The sequence below is a fragment of the Enhydra lutris genome, unplaced genomic scaffold (assembly GCF_002288905.1).
Source record: "Enhydra lutris kenyoni isolate GAN:26980312 unplaced genomic scaffold, ASM228890v2 scaffoldscaffold31, whole genome shotgun sequence".
NCBI lineage: Eukaryota > Metazoa > Chordata > Mammalia > Carnivora > Mustelidae > Enhydra > Enhydra lutris.
Window position 1 is genome coordinate 2,492,184 of NW_019154115.1, and position 23,217 is coordinate 2,515,400.

General features: G+C 47.6%; 2 protein-coding genes across 5 annotated transcripts in view; both read right to left on the bottom strand.

Moving 5' to 3' along the window:
* LOC111153280 (phosphopantothenoylcysteine decarboxylase) overlaps nt 1–3,909 on the bottom strand; it is a 30,220-nt gene extending 26,311 nt beyond the window's left edge. For 3 of the 4 annotated variants that reach the window (XM_022512207.1, XM_022512206.1, XM_022512203.1), the window contains exons 1-2: nt 3,796–3,843; nt 515–665 (exon numbers count right to left, since the gene is read on the bottom strand). The gene's annotated coding sequence lies outside the window, so the exon portion shown is untranslated. Of the gene's footprint in view, nt 1–514; nt 666–3,795 lie in introns of all 4 variants that reach the window. The other variant, XM_022512205.1, reaches the window with a different exon arrangement.
* Nucleotides 3,910–4,887: 978 nt separating this feature from the next.
* Nucleotides 4,888–23,217, bottom strand: part of LOC111153222 (secretory carrier membrane protein 5) — a 36,389-nt gene continuing 18,059 nt past the window's right edge. Inside the window, exons 2-7 of the mRNA XM_022512112.1 lie at nt 13,680–13,743; nt 12,813–12,941; nt 9,633–9,789; nt 8,420–8,521; nt 7,899–8,016; nt 4,888–7,633 (exon numbers count right to left, since the gene is read on the bottom strand). Of these exons, the coding sequence (XP_022367820.1) occupies nt 7,439–7,633; nt 7,899–8,016; nt 8,420–8,521; nt 9,633–9,789; nt 12,813–12,941; nt 13,680–13,686 (708 nt within the window). The 5' untranslated portion in view covers nt 13,687–13,743 and the 3' untranslated portion in view covers nt 4,888–7,438. The remainder of the gene's footprint in view (nt 7,634–7,898; nt 8,017–8,419; nt 8,522–9,632; nt 9,790–12,812; nt 12,942–13,679; nt 13,744–23,217) is intronic.

Genomic DNA, 23,217 nt, shown 5'->3' on the forward strand with positions numbered 1-23,217 from the left:
ACAAACCTAAGCCAGGACGAAACAAGCATGAAGGGGATGTTGGCCACTCCCGTGGGACCAGCTGCTTGGTTTTTTTTCCCTCTGGCCCTCAGATGTTGCTAGGAGTGAGTGCCCCAGATAATACAGCTGATGGACACACCAAAACCTACACTCTGCAATCTGGGCCAGCAAAACGTGCCCCCTCCATCAGCAACAATCACTGAGGGCCAGTGACATCTAGCGCTGGGCAAAGGAATTGTTCAAGACACACCACTGCCTTTGGGGAATCTGTAGATGAGTTGAGAAGACAGGAGTCACACCCGAAATCATTTGAGATAGGCTTTTCTCTGGGATGCACCTGCCTGGTAATAATTAGTGATTCCATTTTTTCCGTGTTTCCTTGCCTCTCCCTCTCCACTTCCCCACCACCAACACTGCCACCAACAAGCTCCCTGAATATGTGACCAGGTCTAATCATCAACAGCCAGGCACCTGGTAGGTCCTGAACCACTGCTGGAGAAATAATGAACTGTACCTTCTGAAGCAGGGTGGGCGTGGGGCACAGGACACTGGCACAGAAGCCCAGCTGGTACATCAGGAGCCCTGGACCCCATCCATCGTTGTGCTCCTGATCTGGTGTGTGACCTTGGCCCACGGTACTTCCCTCCCTGGACCTGTCTCTTCATCTGAAAAATACAGAGGTAAGACCAGGTGATCTCTGAAGCTCCTTCAGTAGAAACTTCTGAGTCAATGTATGAAAGTCAATGTATGTAAGGGCTCTCTGTACAAGAGTCCTGCGAGATGACTCAAAATGGGCAGAATCAGCAGTAGGAGGGGAAACCAAGGCAAACATCAAGGAGGAAGTTATCTCAATCACCCAATGGCTACCTCCGAGGCTGCACACCCACAGGGGCTTCCTCTTCACTCCAGGGGCTCCTTGGTTCCTGAGGGCCTCTTTGCCCAGTATCTGCCTTCAAGCCTCAGGCACACACCTACATGAGCCCCTGCCCACAGAGATCTCCCAGAGGCCCAGACCCAGGGATTAATCAGCAGGAGTTAAGCACAGATCAGTTCCCTAGAGCAAGACTCCCCCGAAGTTCCATTTGCTAGCTCTGTTTCAGTATCTGCTCTAAATCAGGGCCTCAGCCAGGGCCTTGCTTGCCCAAACCAGAAACAAGTCTACTCCAGAGCTTGGGGAGCCTGTTTCAGCACATGGCAAAGTCTAGAGGGCCTATCAGCCAGCGCCTTCCCAGATCAGCATACTGATGAGCACCCTCAGTAGGCCATGGAGGCATTCTTGACTCTCTGGGGAAACCTACCTGCTAAAGCTCAAACCCCAACCCCTTCCAACCCAGCTCACTGGTGCCAGGACAGGGAGACTCCTGCCAAACCAGAGGCTGAACTTCATCTCTGCAGCCCACAAACCTCCTCTACACCAAGCTGGTATCATTCCTAAGAAACAGGTTACTGAAAGCCATCAGTTAAATCGAGGGAACAGGGCGCCTGGGTGGCTCAGTTTGTTCAGCGGCCAATTCTTGATTTCAGCTCAGGGCATGACCTCAGGGTCCTAGGATTGAGCCCTGAGTAGGGGCTCCACACTCAGCAGGGTGTCTGCTTGAGGATTCTCTCTCTTCCTCTCCCTCTGCTCCTCCCTGTTTATACTCTCTCTAATAAATAAATCTTAAAAAAAAAAAATTCTGGCATGAAGCCATGTTGGGGATTTCAATTACTTCCCCACACACTGGGTGGTATAGCCCAAGATTTACCACTTAGCCTGCTGAGCAAGACTTGCTAAGGACCAATAAGGACCAAAGCCTACCTACCTTCAGAGAAAAGTGTGTGTGGGTTGGGTGTTGGGAGTAGGGAAGAAGTACTTGAGTAACAGAAAGTGGATAATTTAACCAACATTTGAAAGCAAGGTCAAATTGGTTCAACCTAACAGTCTCATGAAGTGTGATAGCTAGCAGTCTTTATGTTCATTCTCAAAAAAGATCAAATCCCAAACTAGTAAGTCTGTTACTCTAGCCAGTTCCTGTTAGAACCACCTACTTGCACAGCCAAGGTAGCTGTAGACAGTGCCTGATTTTTTCTGGGCTTTGCTAGACTCCTAAGAAATCTTGAGCAGAAAGAGTTATCACAGAGAGGTTATAAGGGCTGAAGGCTCTGATTACTGAGCCTCAAGCTCCTAGGACATCAGTCATGTTGGTAAGCCACAACCAGAAAAATGGCAGGTTCTCTATCCCTTAGAAAGACAGGACCAGACAGTGGTACCTGGGTGGCTCAGAAGGTTAAGTGTGGGACTCTTGGTTTCAGCTCAGGTCACGATCCCAGGGTCATAAGATCGAGCCCCACGTCGAGCCCTGCATCAGGCTACACACAGAGCGTATAGTCTCCTTAAGATTCTCTCTCTGCCCCTCCCCCTGCTGCTCATGCACTGTCTTGCTCTCTTACTCAAAAAAAAAAAAAAAAAAAAAAAAAGGCAGAGCCAGAGCTTGCTTGTGGCAAGCTTGTGATGTGTAAGTCTCCTCTGCTGACTTTAATTAGGGCAGGCAGAGTTAAGTAAAGGTTTCAAGAATACCTGCCAGTCACAATAGGGGAATATGTGGAGCCTCACATAACTAGGGCTAAAAAACAGCCAGACAGAACACTGCCCAACACAAGAACAGTGAGAGGCTGGGGCCTAGAACAAAGCAGAACTAAACATGGAAGACTGGGGGAACAGGGATCCAGGATCCATTAAGAGATTATAATCTTCAACTTAATGTCAAAGCCCCTCACTCCCGGCCCTAGGCTTTTGCTCTGGCCCTATCTCCCAACAGTCAATGCACTCTACTCTGCCCCCCTAATAATGAGCAACTTCTAGTTCCCCAAAATGTCACCCTGCTCCCCAATCCAAAGATATTAAAAGGCCATAGGGCACTTTAAATCCGTGTCCCCAAGGTAAGGCAACGAACTCAGGAGAGCTCAAGCCGTTGGAATTCTGCTAAAACTGCTCTTCTCTGTCACTAGAGGCAGGCATGTTTGACTCTGCAGCTTCTGTAATCCCATTTAGGCACTCCTCAAGTCCACATGTTGAGGATATATACATATACTATAGGGTATATGATATATTTTTATTATATATATTATATATTTCTGTATCACATTAATATACGTTGTATAACACATTATATAGTAATATATTGTTATATTGCTATATATCGTATATTAACTAAGTATCACAGTCACACACATAGCCTACTAGCAAGCTAGTTACAGCCACTGCCAGAGATGTGGGGAAAAAACCCTGCTCCCAAGACATTCACCAGTTCCCCAACTATAGCAATCTCTCCTGCTTATCATCCAGTACAGGCCTTTAAAGGACAGTAGGAAGTTTTTCTTTGGCAAAATTTAGCCTCATTCTAATTTTAAAAACCATCAGCACTTTTAGGCGGATCTAGGGGATATAATTCCAACATACCAAGGCTTTCCTTTTTCTATTTTACCAATTTTAAAAATAAGGGGAACTGATGGGGCCACCTTTTAAACTAGTTTAAACGGCACTGAACAGTCGCAGTGCAGCACAAAGCAGGGGTGGGAACACAGGTACAAATCCCCCACTCCAAACTCGAGCCAGGAAGAGGTCCCAAATGCGCCGGCAGGCAGGTAAGTACAGTCCCAAAGGCTCGACACTACCCACACAGACACAGCCGCCAACCCACAGTGGCGAGCTGAGCTTCACGGGCAGAGATAGGAAACTGAGGTCAGACACCCCCGCGGACCCACAGCCTTCACACACATACACGCGCGCGCGCGGGCCAAAGGAAGGTCACGCACAAACAGTCGCGGACCGACAGTCAGCGAAGTTCCCAGCGTCTCCCCACAGCCGGGCGGAAAGGACAGCCTCCGAATGCCCTTAGGTTCCTCACCCACGCCTGACGCGTCTCGGGCGGCCGCAAACATCGCGATATCTCAGCCGCCCTTCCCACTGTTTCCGCCTACCACGTAGTTTCGTGAGGGCGCCCGACTGCCTACGTGTCGCGCAGCCTTCTGGGAGCTGTAGTCTATTTCTCTGTCTCTGGTCGTTTTAGTCCAGTCAAGAGAATCCTGCCGCGAACATCCGGTTGCTGTTCTTAGCAGTGCTTGTGCCCTCTTCGGGGTCTGGACTAACTGCCTGACCTCCTCACCCCACACCCTCATCCCACACAGACACACTGCTCATCATTGGGGCACTTTATACTGAACATTTGCGGAACCTCTCCTGTTTTAAATGCACAGAATACGGAGCTAAATCAGTGTCCCTGCTGTTCAGACAAGCAGGGGGACAGGAAATTACAGAATAAGATCCTCCATGAACAATCAGAAGGACCAAAAAACTAGAGGCAGGGAAGCCCTCTCAGAGGAGTCAATCAAGGTGAATCTTGAAGTATGGCCATAAGCTTAGCTGAAGTGTCTCCAAATGGAGGGCACAGCGTTGGCAAAGGAAAAGCGGCAGGAGAAAGCATACTGGGTACACCTCACTGCCTTCTTCATTATCCAGCATCAAGACCCCCACAAGCTCTGTGTGCTGAGGCTGCTCAATCCGCTGCCATTCTCCATCAGTGAGAGCTGGGGGGGGGGTGCCCTCTGTGTTCTACCCTTGCCCTTGTCTGCATCTGGACCAAACCGGACCAAACCACCTCTCCCCTATGAATCCAGCCTTCTACCTCCTCCTCAGGCAATTCAGAACTCCTTCCAACAGGCAGGAGGCCTTTGTGATGATTTCAAGGCCTACTCAAGGCTGCCTCAGAATCACACAGAAGTGTGTGACTTTTGGCCCCCCGGGAATGACAGGCCACAGACCCATCTGACCCACCCTACCTCCATGCCCCACAGCCCACAGTGAGGCTCCACACAGGCCCACATGAAGACACATGACGCAGCAGGACACACAGGGCCAAATGTTCCCCTTTATTATGGTTCACTCAATTACCACAGACAGACAGCTCAGGCAGGTCAACTGCCAGGTGGACAATGGTCTGTGTCTCCCAGAAACAAGGAGGAGCAGTAGGCACCAGCAAAATGCAAAAGCAGGTCACTGGCTGGCCAGACCTGAGGATTTCCAGAAGTGACCTGGGCCTTCCTCCATCACATCCCCAAGACAGACCATCCAGCGGAGATGAATTCATGCCCAGCCCCCAATTCTCATACTGGTTCCCTCCCCAGGAAAGTGCATAGTTGCCTAGAGATGCAGCATCCCAGGGCCTGGACAAGCTGGGTCACACACAGGTAGCGGGCCTTCCCAAGAGCAGAGCCAGGGCATGGCCATATAGGTCTGGGCCAGGAAAGAAGAGAGGCAAGGAGGACAGGAAATTGACTGCAGGTAGCATCCAACAGGAATGAGCACTACCACACAGGCCTCCTGGAGCTACCAGATACACTAAGAGAAAGGGAGCCAGAGGTCTAGGGTAGGGGAAAGGAAAAGGGAAGAAAACCTAGACCTAGAGTCTCTTTTTAGGTATAGAGGCTGGGACAACTGCTTTCTGGAGAGAAAATGGTAGAGCAGAGAGTCAATCATACTCTGGCCCAAGCATCAGGGACCATTAGGAAGAGAACTTTTCAGAAGACTTGGCTCCCCTTATAGGAAAAATGAAGTGCCTGGAGCTCAAAGCTCAGGATGGCACCTGGAAGCACAGGTGTTGGGTTCCCAGCTGGAGCCAACCCAGAGTGACCAAGCTGGGCTGGCCAAAATTTTCAGGCCAAATAGCCTGAAATCTCCTCCAGACAGGAGAAGGGAGGATAGAAAACAGGCAGCTGCTCTTTGGGTAAAAAAGTCCACTCCCTCTAGGCCTCAGAAAGAGCTAGGACCTCTACCAGCAACATTTTCACAATGCTTGGAACAGAACAGCCCCAAGTAGCCCCAGGTAGCCTTAAATCACTACACCCTGCAAGGGAAAGCGGGTTCTGACGGGGTGAGAAAGGTCCAAAGACCAAGTCTAATAGGCAGAAGGGGGTAGGTGATCTTGATTTGGGGGAAAAAAAAAATGTCAGAAGGCATCCCCTCCCACCCCGCCTAATCTGAAACCCCATTCCAGCCACTGTGCTCAGGGATAGGACTGAGCATGAGCTTCTTCCTGGGCCCTGAGTTCAAGCGCCCAGAACTGCTCTGTGACCAAAAGCAAGCTGGGGTGGGAGGAGGCAGGCTCTCCTCTCCCTGGGTCCTGGCTGCCTTCTCCTCCCATCTTCCCTCCAGGCCCAGCCCTCTGAGCCCGCCCCTCTACCAGACCCAAGCAGAACAGCTATCTGCTCCCAGGAATCCAATGGTCATTCAGAGATACCTCGTACCTGCCCAGTGGCCTTGGGCCAGTCAGAACTCACTCAGGGACCAATAATTATTTACATACCCTCTGCTCCAGCTGTACCTTTATACCTGAAAATTATTTGGATACCACCCAGCTCTTCAGAGAAGGCAATGGAATTGGCCCTCACAGATGACAGATGCCACCTAGCATGGGATGGGGGTAGGCTAGCAGCCGGGGGCACGGGAAGGGACATAGGCAGAGGGTCTCAAGGGGGCTCTGGGAAGAGGAGGGGAAGCAGGGCAGAGAAGAGAGGAGCCCCCCCCTTGCAGGCCAAGCTCTGAGATGACCCAGCATTTCCACTCCCTGGGAGTGAGGTACCCAGGTGGGCTGTGCATCTCCAGCCGTGTACCCTCCCACATCACGCCTAAGGCTCACTCCTGTCTTCTTCCTTGATCTGGGAATGGGCTGTCTCAGGAGCATATACCACTGGGACACCTGGCCTTGGGAAAGACAAAGAAAAGCCACATGGGAATGGGAGAGGCCCTGGGCAAGAAAAAGAAGCCACAGGGAATCTGACACCAGGAGGAGGGAAAGGAAGGGGAGGAGACCAGATCCGAAGGAGCAAAGGAAGATCCCTGGCCTGTCCCCACCCTACTACCTACCCACCCCCATAAGTGCTAAATACTGTTGCTTCCCAGTGAGACCGAAAGTGGAGACAGTTTTAGCTCATAACCCTGGGGAGGGGGCCAGGCTTTCTGCTATTCCTCCCCCTGGTCCATAAGGGGTCTCTAGGGCAAGGTCAGAGGGGGCAGCCTGGTGGAGGGTGGGGGCTGGTTTAGTTCTAAACATACATCTAGCACCACAACAACAGAGACCTCCACTGCATACTACTTCACAAGGGGACACGGACATAGCTACCACCGCACGGGACAGCTCCACGTGCAGCCCACAGCTCTCAGAGTACTGAGAACAGAATCCAAAGGAGCAGGGGAAGGGGGGAGACACATACATACATACATATATATATATATATATATACATATATATATATATATATATATATAACTCTGATTCTTTGTACAAAGTTGGGGAGGAGAAAAGGGAGGGGGGAACCCTGCTTGGTCACCACAACCGACAATGTGGCTTGAGTCCCCGTCCCATGGACCCCCAGCCCTGCCCTCCTGGTTGGCTCGGCTGGCTCACATCTCATTGGAGTACGTGTAGTTGGGGGTGGCGGAATACTGAGTCTGCGGCTGATTCATGGCACCCTGGGCCGCCCCCATGGCTGCATTCTGGGCCGCCTGCTGCACGTGTGGGTTCTTCCATGCCCCCGTGGTCCACTCCTCCTGAGCTTTGCTGAAACTCCCCCCACTGCCCCGGTAGAATTTATGAACCTGTAGGAGGAGGAGCACAAGGAAGGATTAATCGAAGGGAAGGGGCAGCCCATCCAGGAAAAACCTGGAAGCCAGAGACAAGTCCCTGTAAGAGCCAATCCTCCCTCCCATACCCGCCCTGTGTACTAGGAGCAAAGTCCGCCAAGCCATTCTAGAGTGAGTCCCTTGGAAGACCTCCAGGTCCTCCTGTAATTTGGAGGAGGGTTTGTCCCAGATCACAGCCCCTTTCCAAAGCCACCCTCTCAGCCTTGAGGTGACCACGTACCATGCTGAGGGCAATGAAGGAAAACACAGCCACAACCGTGAACATGATGGTGGGAATGAGCATCACCACTGCTGAGCCAACATTTGTTCCGAAGAAGGAGATGGTAGCGATCCAGCCACTGCAGGAAGAGGCCAGCTGTGGGGCTGCCGGCATGTTGAGGGGTAACCGGGAGCCCCACCATCACAGCCAGGAGCCATCTCATTGTCACAGGGAGGGGCCATATCATCGGATGCAAAAAGACCAGGCACAGGGCCTGTGGCAGTGTTTCAAAAGAATCTTTTCCCATGGCTCAGGAGACAAACTCCTCAGACATAAGGCTTCCTTCCCTTGGGTTCTTCCATGATGCCTACCATCCCTGGGAACTCCCAAAAACCACTCCTCTGCTGCTGTGCCTGCGTCTACTACACTACACTGAATCCTCTCGCAGGCCAAGCAGCTAACACACAGGCATAAACAAAGGACACACGCAAGGTGCCACCCATGCCAGCCCTGGGGCCATCCCACCCATCCCAATGTCTTACCAGACGCCCCAGCCTGGGATGCCGACGGCTTGGATGATGCTGATGACCAGCTGGGCCATGAAGGTGAAGAAGAACGCCATGAAGCTGAAGGAGCTGTCAGTCCTGCAGCAGAGAAGAGGACTCTCATTACCTGGGCAGAGGGCGAAGCCTTCCCCTGTCTTCAAGAGCCCCCAGAACTTCCAAGTTTAAATGAGTACGCAATGGACAGAAGACACTTAAAGGCCTTGAGAGGCAAACATGGAACAGTGTTTACATGAATCTTTGCAAGTTTCCATGTGTTAGTCTTGTGTGAGCAACATTACATAGGGAGAGATCTCCTTAAAAATGGACCACTCATATGGACAGTACAGGGATAGTTGGCCCCACTGGCATAAAAGTAGATGGGTCAATTAGGGCAAGAATAAATGACCCCATTGTCAAGGTGATAGACAGCCTTACTGGCACCAATATATCTAGATCCACCGGTACATGGATGGATAAGCTCAGAGACAGAAAGCCCCACTGATATAAGAATGGAACCCAACCAGCTCCAAACAGTAGCCTAATTGGCATACAGATGGATTGGCAAAGATATTGAGGCCCCGTTAGCACTGAGATGGATTCTCCATTGGCACCAAAACAGATAGCCTTGTTGGTACCTGGATGAACAGTCCCATTGGCACCAAGATTGAAAATCCCTTTTATAAAGGTAGACACCCATTGGCACCAAGACAGTTAGCCCCACTTGTACATGGATGAATGGTCCCTTTAGCACAGAGTTGGATGACATCATTAGCACATAGTGTCCGTAGTACAGGGATGACTAATTCCGTTAGCACATGGACAGATATCCACTTGGTACCAAATCAGCTAGCCCCACAGATGCCAAGATAAGCAGCTCCACCAACACAGGTGGCCCCATTGGCAAATCTGACATACAGCTGCCTGGGGAAGGCAAAGCTAAGAGGGGCCTAACTTCTATGTGATGCCCACCCAAGGAAGTGAGGAATGAGAAAAGAGGAAACCAAGGCTCTGACTCCCAGCTCCCTCATCCCCAGCACTGAATTCTCAGGAAGCCCACATCCTACTGGGCAGTCTGAGCTGAGGGTTAACAAGTGAAAGTGAGTTTCGGGGGGGCTGTCAAACGAAAGTGAGAAAATATACAGAGAAGAAGAAATAGGGGAGATGGGCAAAGAGACAAGGTTAGGAGCTGAGGTCAGTACCAACCACTTACTTGAAGGCCTTGTAAATGGGCCGAAACCAGCAGACGTAGGAGCAGGGTGTGAAGAGGATGAGCCAGAGAAAGGCGAGGCCAAAGTTGGTGGCTCCCCCGCCTCCGATCAGCCACGCGAGACAGCCCACCAGGTTCACGGCCAGCGTGACGCTGTTCACTGCAGACCCAGGAGCACATGCATGCACACAGACACCCCGGCACATGCAGAGACACGTGAGCACCCAGACATGGACACACACACACCCATAATTCAACAGACCCACAATCAAACACATGGAAACAGCATAATGCACAGAGAGGGAGATACACACAAACGTACATGAAAACCACATTTACAGAGATTCGTACCCACAACCCACATCAGTGAATACACACACATACACACAGATACATGAGACGTACATACATACACACACAGAAAGAGTAGACTGTAAGAAAGAAAGCTGGGAGCTTAGACCAATTCCCCTCCCCAAACCCATTCCTAGGGAGCTGAGAAATCCAAAGAACAGAGTCTCCACAGCAGGAACCCAGAACCTCAGTCCAACAAGCCCCACTGAAGGGCCCCAAAGGCTCCAGGTGGTAGAAATGTTCTTCTCCTTATAAGAATGGCCTCAGCCCCTGGCCCTCCCAGACTCACAGTAGTCACCAAGACCAAGGCACAGGAAACCTCAACATCTCCTCTTGCAAGGGGCACAAAAAGTGGAAAGTAAAAGTCCTTGCAGAAACCTCTCTTCAAGCCGTTTGTACCATTTGCCCTGCTCTTACACGGGGCAGGCAGCAGTGGCTGGGGATCTTAGTCTTTATCTAATTCATCTCTCAGACCATGCCACCTCCTCCACAGAACCTTCCTTCATTACTGCAGTCTTATTCATGTCCCATCCCTCTGACCTCTTGCAGACCTGGGCTGCTCTCACGCACAGTTCCCCAAATACAAATTCCAGCCCATCAACCACACCAGAAGCTCCCCAGGGGCAGAACGCAGGCTCCTACCCCTCTGTGCCCATATTCTCTAGTTGAACTCAGAATCACAGGATCACCAAGTCACAGTCAGCAGAAACCTCAAAGACTCGTGCTGGCACTACCACACACCCAGGGCTTCTGACAGCAGGATACTCCCTTCCTCAAACATTAGGCTGAGTCCCTTTAAGGCTCCACAAAGACCTGCTGAATAAACAAAGGCTGGGGGGGCCCTCCATCTTGGCCTCCAACAACCAGGCAACCGGTAGTGGCTTCTGAATAGAGCCCTTAAGCATCTCAAGGATCATTTGCATTTCCCTGGGAGCAAAGAATCGGGCAGGTGCCTAGTGAGGACTTAGGAAGATATTTATAGCCCTTAAATCCAGCTCCTGGATGAGATCTTCTCAGGCGCAGAGTTCCCAGATCCCAGGGCCAAGTGGGGTGCTCCCCAAGTCTGGCGGGACAATGCTGTCACCTGTGTAGGTACACCCGCCTCAGGGTCCCTCACAAGGGTGAGCATTTCTTCTTCTGCACTTCAGCTGCATTTCCTCCATCTCTGTTCATTGCACCCCAATTTCCCGGAACTCCGGAACTCCCAGAAGTGATTTTATTTGCTCTTTACATAGAACAGACATTAACCTGTCTCTATATTGGTTAACACCTCTCTTCCCAGTCCCATCCCTCTCTCTCTAGCTAGAGGCAGGGAGGTTCTAGCTAGAGGTTCTAGTTCCTCTATTGTAATTATTGTACCCCCTGTTTGGAACAGACATCCATTAACGTGGCCACTCAGCTTTTTTCATCTCTATTTCTCTCCCTGTCCCACTTAGATTCCATAGTTCATTACATGTTTCCTAATGCTCTCCCCTGCCTTGTCTTTTGGTCACCCTCCCCCCGGATGAACACAACTCCCATCTGTACCAGAGCTTAACGTTGCTAGGAAAGGAGCCTACAGAGAAGCCTGGTGGGACTATAAATTCACATCAGCCAACCTCAAATGAACCCTGCGCATGGCCCAGAAATCTTAGGGGTCATGTGTCTTTGGATAGCTTCCTCACCTTCTGTCCACAAAGGTGCTCTCATTCTAATCCCACTTTCCTCAAAGTTCCCATCCCCACTTCTACATCACATTTGATGGGAAAAAATAGAAGCCATCAGAGGTGACCTCTTCATTCTCTTCCCAACATCTACAGACCTACCTCCACCTGCCCCCATCTCTTCCTTCCCTCACGTTACACAGAGAAGAAGCCTTCTCCACTAAAGGCCAAGCCAGGACTTGAAACAGAGTCTATCTCCGCACTCCTTCTACCACCCCATGAAGAACCTGCAAAGATAGCATTCTTTACCTCTTCTGGGCACAAGCAATCACTTCCTCAGGTTGGCAGCTAAGTGTGGGCTGACTCAAGGCAACATCACATGTGACAGACCTTGACTGTGGTCACACTGCAGGTTTAAGCTTCCCTGAGGCCAGTACCTAGCATGGGAAAGTCAGCCTGCCTTCCTTGTACACGCCTAAAGGTACCTTTGACTAGCCTGGGCACAGCCAAGTGCCATCCCTCTAAGATGACACTTTCCCACCAACCTGCCACCAACCATCAGCAACGAGGACTTTGACACTTTGGACCTCAACACTGTAGAACATTAGAACTCTACATTCTTAGAAAAGTACAGACCACACAACGCAGAACTCCTTGGAACCATAGTGATCACTGAGCCAACACCCTCTTTCTATAAGTGAGGAACCTGTTGCTTGGGGAGTAGGACAACCAGCCCAGTTGAATCCCGTATCTCCCGACTCCCAGTTAATGCTATTTTCTCTGAGCAGTTTTCCAAAGAAAGCAAGACAAATGTGGCTTCAAGACAAGGATTCCTCTCTGCATCCAGAACCCGAGGTCCTGGCAGCCACCACTGGCTCCCTGGAAAACTACCCCAGTGGGAAAGGGAAGGGAGAAAAGGAAAAGAGAAATGATCCTGTGGACAGAGACCCTCATCCAGATGCTCTGTGAATGGGAAGTGGAGGGTGGGGGGAATGAGGGAAACTGGGGTCCATATGGGGGTTGGCCCACGTGAAGAGGCTGCTGGGAGATGGCCCATGCAGATACTGCAAGTGGGGCTGATGGACAGCCGGGCCTGCAGCACCCCACCCCACCTGGTGCCCAGCACCCTCCAGCCTCCTTCCCTCCTCCCCCCGCCCTCCACGGCCCACCCCCATCCCACAGCACTCACACATCCAGAGGTAGTAGAGGCGCTTGGTCATGCTGAGATGCTGGGGAGGAATGTCTGCCTCAAAGTCTTGGTAGAAACATGGCTTCAGGGGGATGAATTTGGGCAATGGTGGGAAGTTGTTCACTTTTTCTGTGGGTGAAGCATATGGCACAGCATCACCTTGAATGGTCCCCTCCCCGATAACCCAATATGAGCCTCCTGCCCTAGTTTCAGCGGTCCCCCACCCCTGGCCCCTGAGGTCCCAGGCTACACTGCTAACCCCTCCCAGCCATCCCCACTTCCTCTGCTAGGAGGTTCCCAAAGTAATCAAAGGCCCTGAGCCAGTGTTGCTGTCTCTCAGAAAGAAAACAATAAATGCTGTCCAGATCCAGGCAGATGAAGCAGGATGGGTGAGCCTGGAGAAGGGGTTCCCGTGTCCATTCCAATATCCATGTTCTCGTTTTATCCAGGGGGGTGGGTGGGGCTTGAGCCAGATTGTCTCTAAAGGTCCCTCCAGCTCCCGCATTCTGTACCTGAGCCTTTGGAAGCCAACAATTCAGAAATCTGAAGGAAAGGGTCTCAGAGTATTAAAGAGCAGTGATGACAGAGGGGACAGGGACTGAGCCACCTCTGCTGCTTATCAGTCAGATGGCCGGCAGGACTAGAGCCTCAGGGTTCTCAGTCTCGGGTTCCCACGGTCAGAGAGCTAGACAGTGTCAGGCTGATGGTGTCAGACAGACACGCCTCAGAGGGGAGCCAGGGAAAGCCCAGGGATGGGAGGACAGAAAGAACGTGACCTCCAAAAACTAAAGGGGATAAGGAGACTAGGAAGGGGACCACCCACCCTCTGCTCATTTGCATGTCCTGTCTACATGACCCTGTCCTTACCTGCCATGATGGCAAGGATGGCACCAGCAGGCCCAGCGGCCTGCCCACGCCTCTTTGTCTTGACCTGGAAGGAAAGCAAAACCAGAGCAGGATGAGGTCCTACATCACCCAGACCCCGTCTCAGCCCCTGCAGGGCTGGAAGCTCCCTGGGGCAGAACGGGCTCCCACATCCCACAGGAGCCCAGCAGGGGCAGCACCACCAGCTACCTCCTTCCAGGCACTCCTGCCCTTTGCCTCAAGGCATTGGGTTTATCTTCAGAAAACCCTATCCAAGGGTAGGAAAGGAACCTGGGAAGGGACCCCATGAGGCAGAGGCAAGTGACAGAGAAGGCCTGAGGAGACTAGAGACCTCTGTAAGAGAGAATTTTATTCCTTGACCCTGAACATGACACACCTGGCAAGAGTCACAGGCTGGCCTCCCCTCTCTCCAGCCTTTGCCTTCAGTCGTTTGTTAGGGATGGCAGGGGAGGCAGCGAGATTAAGACAGATGGGGTTTCTGCCCTCTGCAGGAGATAGTCAATAACCTGTGTGATGCAGCCTCTAAAAGGGAAGGGTGGCTAACAAAAAAATATGCATAACACAGAGCAAGGCATTAAAAGTCAAGGCTTGTGGGGAGGGGGCAAAAAAAAAATTGAAGTCAAGATAGTGTTAACCTTGAGGAAGGGAGCATAAGCTGAGGTACTGGGACTGGTCTGTTCCTGGGTCTGGGAGAAGGTTACACAGTGTCAATTTGGTGCAAATTCATCCAGCATGAGATTACAATTTGTGCACTTTGTTGTGTGTTATACTTCAATTAAAAGTTTGCTTTAAGGGCACCTGGGTGGCTCGCGGGCTCTCTCTCTTTCTCTCCCTTACACCACAAAATAAATAAATAAAATCTTTGTTTTTTTAAAGTTTGCATTAAAACAAAACAAAACACTCCTAGAGCTCCAGTCAAATTTCCCTGGATCCAACTAAAGAAACGGGCAGTTGTAATCTTTTATGGCCCCTTTGTGATTTGAAATCAAATACAGATTTAAAATAAAAACCAACAACACTGGGGCACCTGGGTGGCTCAGTCGGTTGAACGACTGCCTTCAGCTCTGGTTATGATTCTGGAGTCTGGGGATCGAGTCCGCATCAAGCTCCCTTCTCAGCGGGGGGTGGGGGGTCTGCATCTCCCTCTGACCTTCCCCCTCTCATGCTTGCTTTCTAAATAAAATCTTAGAAAAAAAGAAAAAACCAACAACATCTACCACAAAAGGGAAAAAGACAGGCAGGGTAGAAACCTGCGTGAAATGATCCCCTCGCACAGCTGCATTAATTGTAGCATTGTTTGTAACACCAAAAGACTGTAAAGAATCTACACAGCAATAGGGGATAAGGAAATAAACAGTACACTCATACAATGGGCTGTTCTGCCGTTTTTTTTAAATGCTCTGCAGCTCTTTAAAAGAAAATACTGCTATGAAAAGATCTCCACAATTACTAGTCATTGAAAAAAAACCGACATAGATATAGAATAGTCTAGACAATGGGAAACAAAAGACACAGAACAGTCGAATCAATATGCTAACTTTCATAATAAAAAAAAAAAAAAAAGGAGGGGAGAGGAGAATAAAAATTTTTTCCTTTTGACCCAACAATCCTACTTCTGCTTTTTTACCCACAAATAAGAAACAATAAATACATGTCATTCAAAATGACACTATTTTGCAATAGGAAAATGTTGGAAGTGACCTAAATGCAATTGTTTGAATAAACTACGGTATATCATTCAATGGAGTACTATATTATGGAGGGCATGTATTGCATGGAGCACCAGGTGTGGTGCATAAAAAATGAAGTTTGGGGGCACCTGGGTGGCTCAGTGGGTTAAGCCTCTGCCTTCGACTCAGGTCATGGTCTCAGGGTCCTGGGATCCAGCCCCACATTGGCTCTCTGCTCAGCAGGGGGCCTGCTTCCCTGTCTCTCTACCTGCCTCTCTACCTACTTGTGATTTCTGTCTGTCAAATAAATAAATAAAATCTTTAAAAAAAATGAATTTTGGAACACTGAAAAAAATTTAATTTAAAAAAAGAATGAAGAGGATCTCTAGTAATTGTTGTGGAATGATTAAATGAAAAAAAAAGCAAAGCACAGACAAGTACAAGAAAAGTATGCTACTTTTTATGTAAAAGGGGGGGATAAGAACACACATACAAATTTGCTTATTTTTGCAAAAGAAACACAGGAAAAGTAAGCCACGCACTATAAAAATGGTCACCTACAGGATGGAAGGGCTAGGATGACTAGTGAGATTTCCTTGGGTAAAGATTTACACATACTTTTTGTATATATAATCTCTTACACATTCAAGAACTTACACCAGAAAGAAAAGCAAACCCTAAAATTGAAATAAACAAAAGCAAATGACGCTAACTGTACAGGAAATTGATAACACGACCACATAGAAAAAAGAACTGGCCAAGTAACTTGGTCAGAGCACTCTGTTCTCTTAAAAGGATATATCTCCAGGATAAAAATAACTGGAAAGAAAGCTTCAGTATAAGAAGGTTTATATAGTGTGGTGATGCTGAAGCTCTGTCATGTGTCCCAGAGGAGAGGACATACAAGTGTACGGGTTGTTGTAGGACCTGGGTTCTCACTGTTAAAATATGGAGAGAGAATATGCAAGGTGGGACAGTAAGAGGCCTGTGTTGTTGGATTTGAAATGAGGAATCAGTATGAACTCACGGCTTAAAAAACATATGGCTGGTCTCAAGCCAGGACAAGGAAATACCACGATAGCCTAGAATATCGTGAGGTACCAGAGACAAGCAGGTATACAACAAATGGATGCAGGTCAAAAGGACACAAGTTTAGGGGTGCCTGGGTGGCTCAGTGGGTTAAGCCTTTGCCTTCGGCTCAGGTCATGATCTCAGGGTCCTGGGATCAAGGCCCGCATCGGGCTCTCTGCTCAGCGGGGAGCCTGCTTCCCCCCGCCCACCACCACCACCTGCCTGCTGCTCTATTTGTGATCTATGTCAAATAAATACATAAATAAAAAGATTAAAAAAAAAAAGACACAAGTTTAAAAGAGCTACCACCAACCAAATCTGAGACAATCAAGAGTCTCAAAAATAAGAATGACAGTGACATATGACTTCCTGAATGTTAAACAATAATCCATGATACACCAAAATGCTCTCAGGAATTTTCATCTGATGGTGGGGATCACAGATGATTTTAATCTTTTCCTTTATTCCCCTATGTATTTTCCAAATTCTCTACAACGAATATACACAACTTTCTTAATAAGATGAATAATAAGTGCTATTTTAGATGTAAAAGTCACGGACCCCTGGGTGGCTCAGTATTAAGCCTCTGCCTTCGCCTCAGGTTATGATCCCAGGGTCCTGGGATCGAGCCCCACATTGGGCTCCCTGCTCAGCAGGAGACCTGCTTCTCCTCTGTCACTCCCCTGCTTGTGTTCCTTCTCTTGCTGTGCCTCTCTCTGTCAAATAAATAAATAAAAATCTTTAAAAAAATTAAAATATAGAAGTCAAAAATAAGTACCACCACTTTGTGAAAAAAAATAATCCATGAGTCCAAAGGGACACTCTCATTTTTAAAAAAGAGAGGGAAGAGCTCTTCTTTGTAGAAGAAGCTAGCCATAAACATAGGAGTGGCAGAATTAGAAGATCTCCCAGTGCCACAATCACTATAATTGCTGATTTGAACGACGGCTGCCAAAACCACTGGACCAGAGACTGTGGGGAGGACAGTCACAGTCTCCAAGTACCAGCCCAAAGATGACGTGCTACTTACAAAGGGGAACTGGCACTTTTAGCATGAAGAAGGCTGGCAGAAACAACCTTAACTGAGTGATCAAACTTAATGTCACCAATAACAGGACAGACAGACACTACGGCCTCCCAGTATGATGCACCAATAAGGACACAATATCGCCTACCTAGTATTCCTGCCCCAAAATGTTTAACTTGAATCCAATCATGAGAAATAAGCAGACAAATGCAAGTTGTGGAGCATTCTAAAAACTAAACTGGCCTGGGAGTGCTTGGGGGCTCAGTCAGTTAAGCCTCCAACTCTTGATTTCAGCTCAAGTCATGCTCTCAGGGTCCAAGGATCAAGCCCTGTGACAGGCTCCCCACTCAGCAGGGAGTCTGCTTGTATTCCTCTCCCTCTGCCCCTCCCCCTGTTCATGTGTGCACCTGCTCTAAAATAAACAAATAAATCTATAAATAAATAAAATGAGTGCCTATTAAAATATAATAATAATAACTAATAAAAATAAAAACTAAACTGACCTGGACTGTTAAAAAATGCCATCATCTAGAGGCACCTGGCTGGCTCAGTTGATGGAGCAACTCTTGATTTTGGGATTGTGAGTTCGAGCCCCGCATTGGCGATAGAGACGACTTAAAAATAAATCTTAAAATATAAATAAATAGGGGTGCCTGGGTGGCTCAGTGGGTTAAAGCCTCTGCCTTCAGCTCAGGTCATAACCTCAGGGTCCTGGGATCAAGCCCCACATCGAGCTCTCTGCTAAGGAGGGAGCCTGCTTCCCCCTCTCTCTCTGCCTGCCTCTCTGCCTACTTGTGATCTCTCTGTCAAATAAACAAATAAAATCTTTAAAATACATATATATAAATAAATAAGCAAATAAATAAAATCTTTTTAAAAATCCTAAACTATTTTTAAAAGTACAAAATAAAATAAGGGATCATCTAAACCAACGGAGACTAAAGATATATGGCAACCAGAGCCAATGTGTAAGCCTTGACTGGAGTATTCATGGGGGAAACACCACAAGGGTCATCACTGGGATAACAAAGGAAACTAGATAATATGATTGTGTAGATGTTACATCTCTTGGGTGTGATAAGGGAATTGAGGTTTCATAGGAGAATGCCCTTGTTCTTAGAAAATGTGTTCATGGGCTTAGGAATAATGTGTCTTATGTCTACAACTTGCTTCAAATAGCTCAGAAAATTAAAAATGATGGATGGATAGATACAGAATCAAAGCAAATGTGGCAAATGTGAACAAGGTATGAATCCGGGTGAAGCAATATAAATGTCCCTTCAACTTTAGTTTGGGGTAAAAGTTTTCCAAATACAAAGCTGGAGCAGAATATGAATAATGTCAGTAATGGATTACAACACAATAAATGAAAAGAACGCAGTCTACGGAGACACACAAAAGAAAAGGAAGGAGAGGGAATGTTCTTCTAATAAATATAAACAAAATGACAATTTTTAAAAGTCACTATCTGATATAGACTGGGGTCATCGATGGCTGTGCTAAAAACACGGGGCGGGGTGCAGGGGGGGCGCGGTGAGGAGAAGCATCTCTCCGTTTGTCGCCCCTCCCATTACTTATCAATCACAATAGAGGAAAGGTACTTCTACAAAGAGAGCAACCGGCAGAACAAGTGACACTGGGACAAAAGGACACGTTGCCTCTTGACGTGATACACTTAGAAGTACACAAGATCATCTATATAGTATTGCTGCCCAAATGTTTAATTTGAAATTAGGAAAAAAACAAACTGACAAAACCAGACTGTGGGAAATTCTTTAAGACAAATATTAATGTCAGAAAGGACAAAAATTGGTAGGGGAGCATCTAAATTAAAGGAGACTAAAGACACATGAGAGATCAGACAGTGGATCCTAGGTTTTTAAATCACAGCTCTCAAGAACATTTTTAGGAGATATGTGCTGAAGTATTTAAAGATCACCATCTTGTCTGCAACTTACTTTCAAAGGGTCCTGCAAAAAAATTAGATAGTTCAATAGATGACAGATAAAGCAAATGTTGCAAAATATTAGCAGCTGGCGGGATGCCTGGGTGGCTCAGTTGGTTGGGCATCTGCTTCGGCTCAGGTCATGATTCCAGGGTCCTGGGATCAGGTCCCAGATTGGGCTCCCTGCTCAGCAGGGAGCCTGCTTCTCCCTCCGCCTGACGCTCCCCCTGCTTGTGCTCTCTATCTCTCTGACAAATAAGTAAATAAATAAAACCTTAAAAAAATATATTAGCAATTAGTGAATCTAGGTGAAATATCCTAGTACAGATGTTCTTTGCATTGTTCTTTTTTTAAGATTTTATTTATTTGACAGAGAACAAGCACAAGCAAGAGGGAGCAGCAGAGGGAGAAGAAGCAGTCTCCCCACCGAGAAGAGGGTCCAATGTGGGGCTCAAACCCAGGGCCCTGGGATCACGACCTGAGCCGAAGGCAGATGCTTAACCAACTGAGCCACCCAGACACCCCTTTGCACTGTTCTTTAAATTTCTCTGTACCTTTGAAATTTTCCAAAATAAAAAGTTGGGGGGCGAAATATATTTTTATTTGATAATAGATATTCAAAGATTGTCTAATAGGATACTTAAGAAACAGTAATTGTGGCTCCCCAACGGATATGGAGCAGGAGGGAAGAATAATTTTTACTTTGTATCTTTGTACCAGCTAATCCAAGACACCATCAATTTTAAGATAAATCATTATTTTACTTACAAAAAGAAAGAAAATACACTGCCAACTTGGAATTGTTCAGATGCCGAAAATTTTTTAAGATACAGATATTAAAATGTTTTCAGAAATATCAAAATGGTGATCTTGAACTCATGAAACTTGGAACATCTTTCTGAATTAAGAATCATGTAAATGTATTACCTGTTCAAAAATACAAAAACAGAGGCGCCTGGGTGGCTCAGTGGATTAAGCAAGCCTCTGCCTTCGGCTCAGGTCATGGCCCCAGGGTCCTGGGATCGAGCTCCGCATTGGACTCTCTGCTCAACAGGGAGCCTGCTTCCCCCTCTCTCTCTGCCTACTTGTGATCTCTGTCTGTCAAATAAATAAATAAAATCTTTAAAAATTAAAAAAAAATACAAAAACAGGGGCGCCTGGGTGGCTCAGTGGGTTAAAGCCTCTGCCTTCAGCTCAGGTCATGATCCCAGGGTCCTGGGATCGAGCCCCGCATCGGGCTCTCTGCTCAGCAGGGAGCCTGCTTCCTCCTCTCTCTCTCTCTCTGCCTGCCTCTCTGCCTGCTTGTGATCTCTGTCTGTCGAATAAATAAATAAAATCTTAAAAAAAAAAACAAACCACAAACAAGAACAAAAAAACAGTCTGAAGAGGATGAGCTGGCAAAGGATGAGAAGGAGCAGCCAGTGAGGCAGGAGGAAAACCGGGAGAGCGTGAAGTCTCCAAAGCCAGGTGCAGACAGAGGACACATGAAGCTCACGGTGAAGGGAGGGAAGCAAAGTCAAAAATAGTGTTGAAAGGTAGAATGGGCTGGGTCATCTTAGTCTTGAAGGCCCTGGGCAGAATTGGGGCTTTATCCTCAAGAGTCTTAAACAAGCCACTGAAATATTCCATTCCTCTTCCTTTTTTTTTTTTTTTTTTTTTTTTTAAATATATAGCCTCATGGGGCACTTGGGTGCTTCAGTGGGTTAAGCATCCAATTCTTGATTTTGACTCAGGTCATGATCTCAGGGTTGTGTGAGCTCAAGCCCCGAGTTAGGCTCTGAGCTGGGTGTGGAGCCTGCTTAAGATTCTCTCTCTCCGGGCCGCCTGGGTGGCTCAGTGGGTTAAGCCTCTGCCTTCAGCTCAGGTCATGATCCCAGGGTCCTGGGATGGAGCCCTGAGTCCTTGTCCTTTGTCCGGCTCTCTGCTCAGCGGGGAGCCTGCTTCATCCACTCTGGCTGCCTCTCTGCCTACTTGTGATCTGTCTGTCAAATAAAACCTTAAAAATAAAATCTTAAAAAAAAAAAGATTCTCTCCCTCTGCCTCTCCCCCTTCTAAAACAATAAAAGCAAACAAAAAAGAAAGAGCGCCTTGTATGTTAACTGTAATTTAAGTAAAAACTAAATATATATATATATCCTCATATATAGTTTTTATAGTTTTTTCATAAAATGAAAATGTGTTGCTTTTTAGCTTTGTATAAAAATATTTACAAGTTTTAAAAAAAAGTACATAAAGTTGAAAATAAAAGTTCTTCTAAATGACCTTCTCAGAGGCCACCTCTTTAACAGATTGACCTCTAGGTTTTTGTTTTTAATGTATATACTAGCATATATGACAAAAACGAGATCATTTCTTTAAAAGATTTTATTTATTTATTTATTTATTTGAGAAAGTCAGAGAGAGCATAAGCAGGGGGCGCAGCAGAGGGAGAGGGAGAAGCAGACTCACCACCAAGCAGGGAGCCCGATTTGGCGCTCGATCCCACGACCCTGGGACCTGAGCTGAAGGCAGATGTTAAAACTGACGGAGCCACCCGGGTGCCCTCAAAACAAGATCATTTTATACATGCTCTTTAATAACCTGTTTTTTTCCACTCAACAATATCTCTCGAAAATTTTTCATGTCAGTGATTCAGATTATCTCAATATTTTTAATGACTGATTAACTGGATCAACACCACCGTGGCCATGAAGCAGTCAGGTGTGTCACGGGCTAATCGGGCAATTCGAAGGTCACAGCTTCAGGAAGTGGTGGGGTAAAGGCCAGCTGCCACGAAATGAAAACAGGAGGGAGAGGAAGAAGGGACCAGTCTAGCAGACTCGTCTTTCAAAAACATTGGCTTAGGGGTGCCTGGGTGGCTCAGTGGGTTAAAGTCTCTGCCTTCGGCTCAGGTCATGATCCCAGGGTCCTGGGATTGAGCCCCTCATGAGCTCTCTGCTCAGCAGGGAGCCTGCTTCCCTCTCTCTCTCTGCCTGCCTCTCTGCCTACGTGTGATCTCTGTCAAATAAATAAATAAAATTTTTAAGAAAAAAAAAATGGCTTAAATTTTAATACACACACACACACACAGAATATCAATGACTACACTGAGAGACCTTGTACTGAAGGATGAATAGTAGTCATCTCTGGATAATGAGATTGTAAGTTATTTGTTTCCTTTCCTTTTATCTTTATTTTCTAAAATTTCTACAATGGTCTCATACCACTTTTGCATTAGGTTTAAAACACCAGCAGCTGGAGGAGGACATAGGGTTAGAAAAGTTTATCGAGATAGAATATGTGAATATATATACTTAGAAACAGGAGGAAGGCATTAAAGAAAACTGTGGAGAGTGAAGATACAACAGAGGGGAAACAGCTGATGGACACCAAGACCCCAGGAGATAGGAAGGGCCAGGATCCATACCACAGAGCGGGCACATTAGACTAGAGCCCTCCTTCCACTGGGATTCGAGAAATCAAATTCAAGAAATGGGGAAACATGGGTGCGATTCCACCTCCCATACACCCACCCAACCCCCTTTCCTGGGGGCTTTGGGAGAGTAGGCCAGCTTGGGATACTTCTCCCACAAAATGGAATGGGGGGCTGATGGGAAGAGGGGAAGGGTTTCTACAAGTAACAGAGAAACAGCTGGGGCTGGAGACTGGGCGTAGAACCAGATTGCCCTGGTATCGGATAGCCCCCAGAAACTTCTGCATTTTGAGTACAGAATCCAAAAATGAGGAGGAGTCTGTTGCTGGAGTGGGACACACAGGCAAAATGATGTGGTTGTTGAGGGCACAAGCCAGAGAATGGTTAAAGTCTTG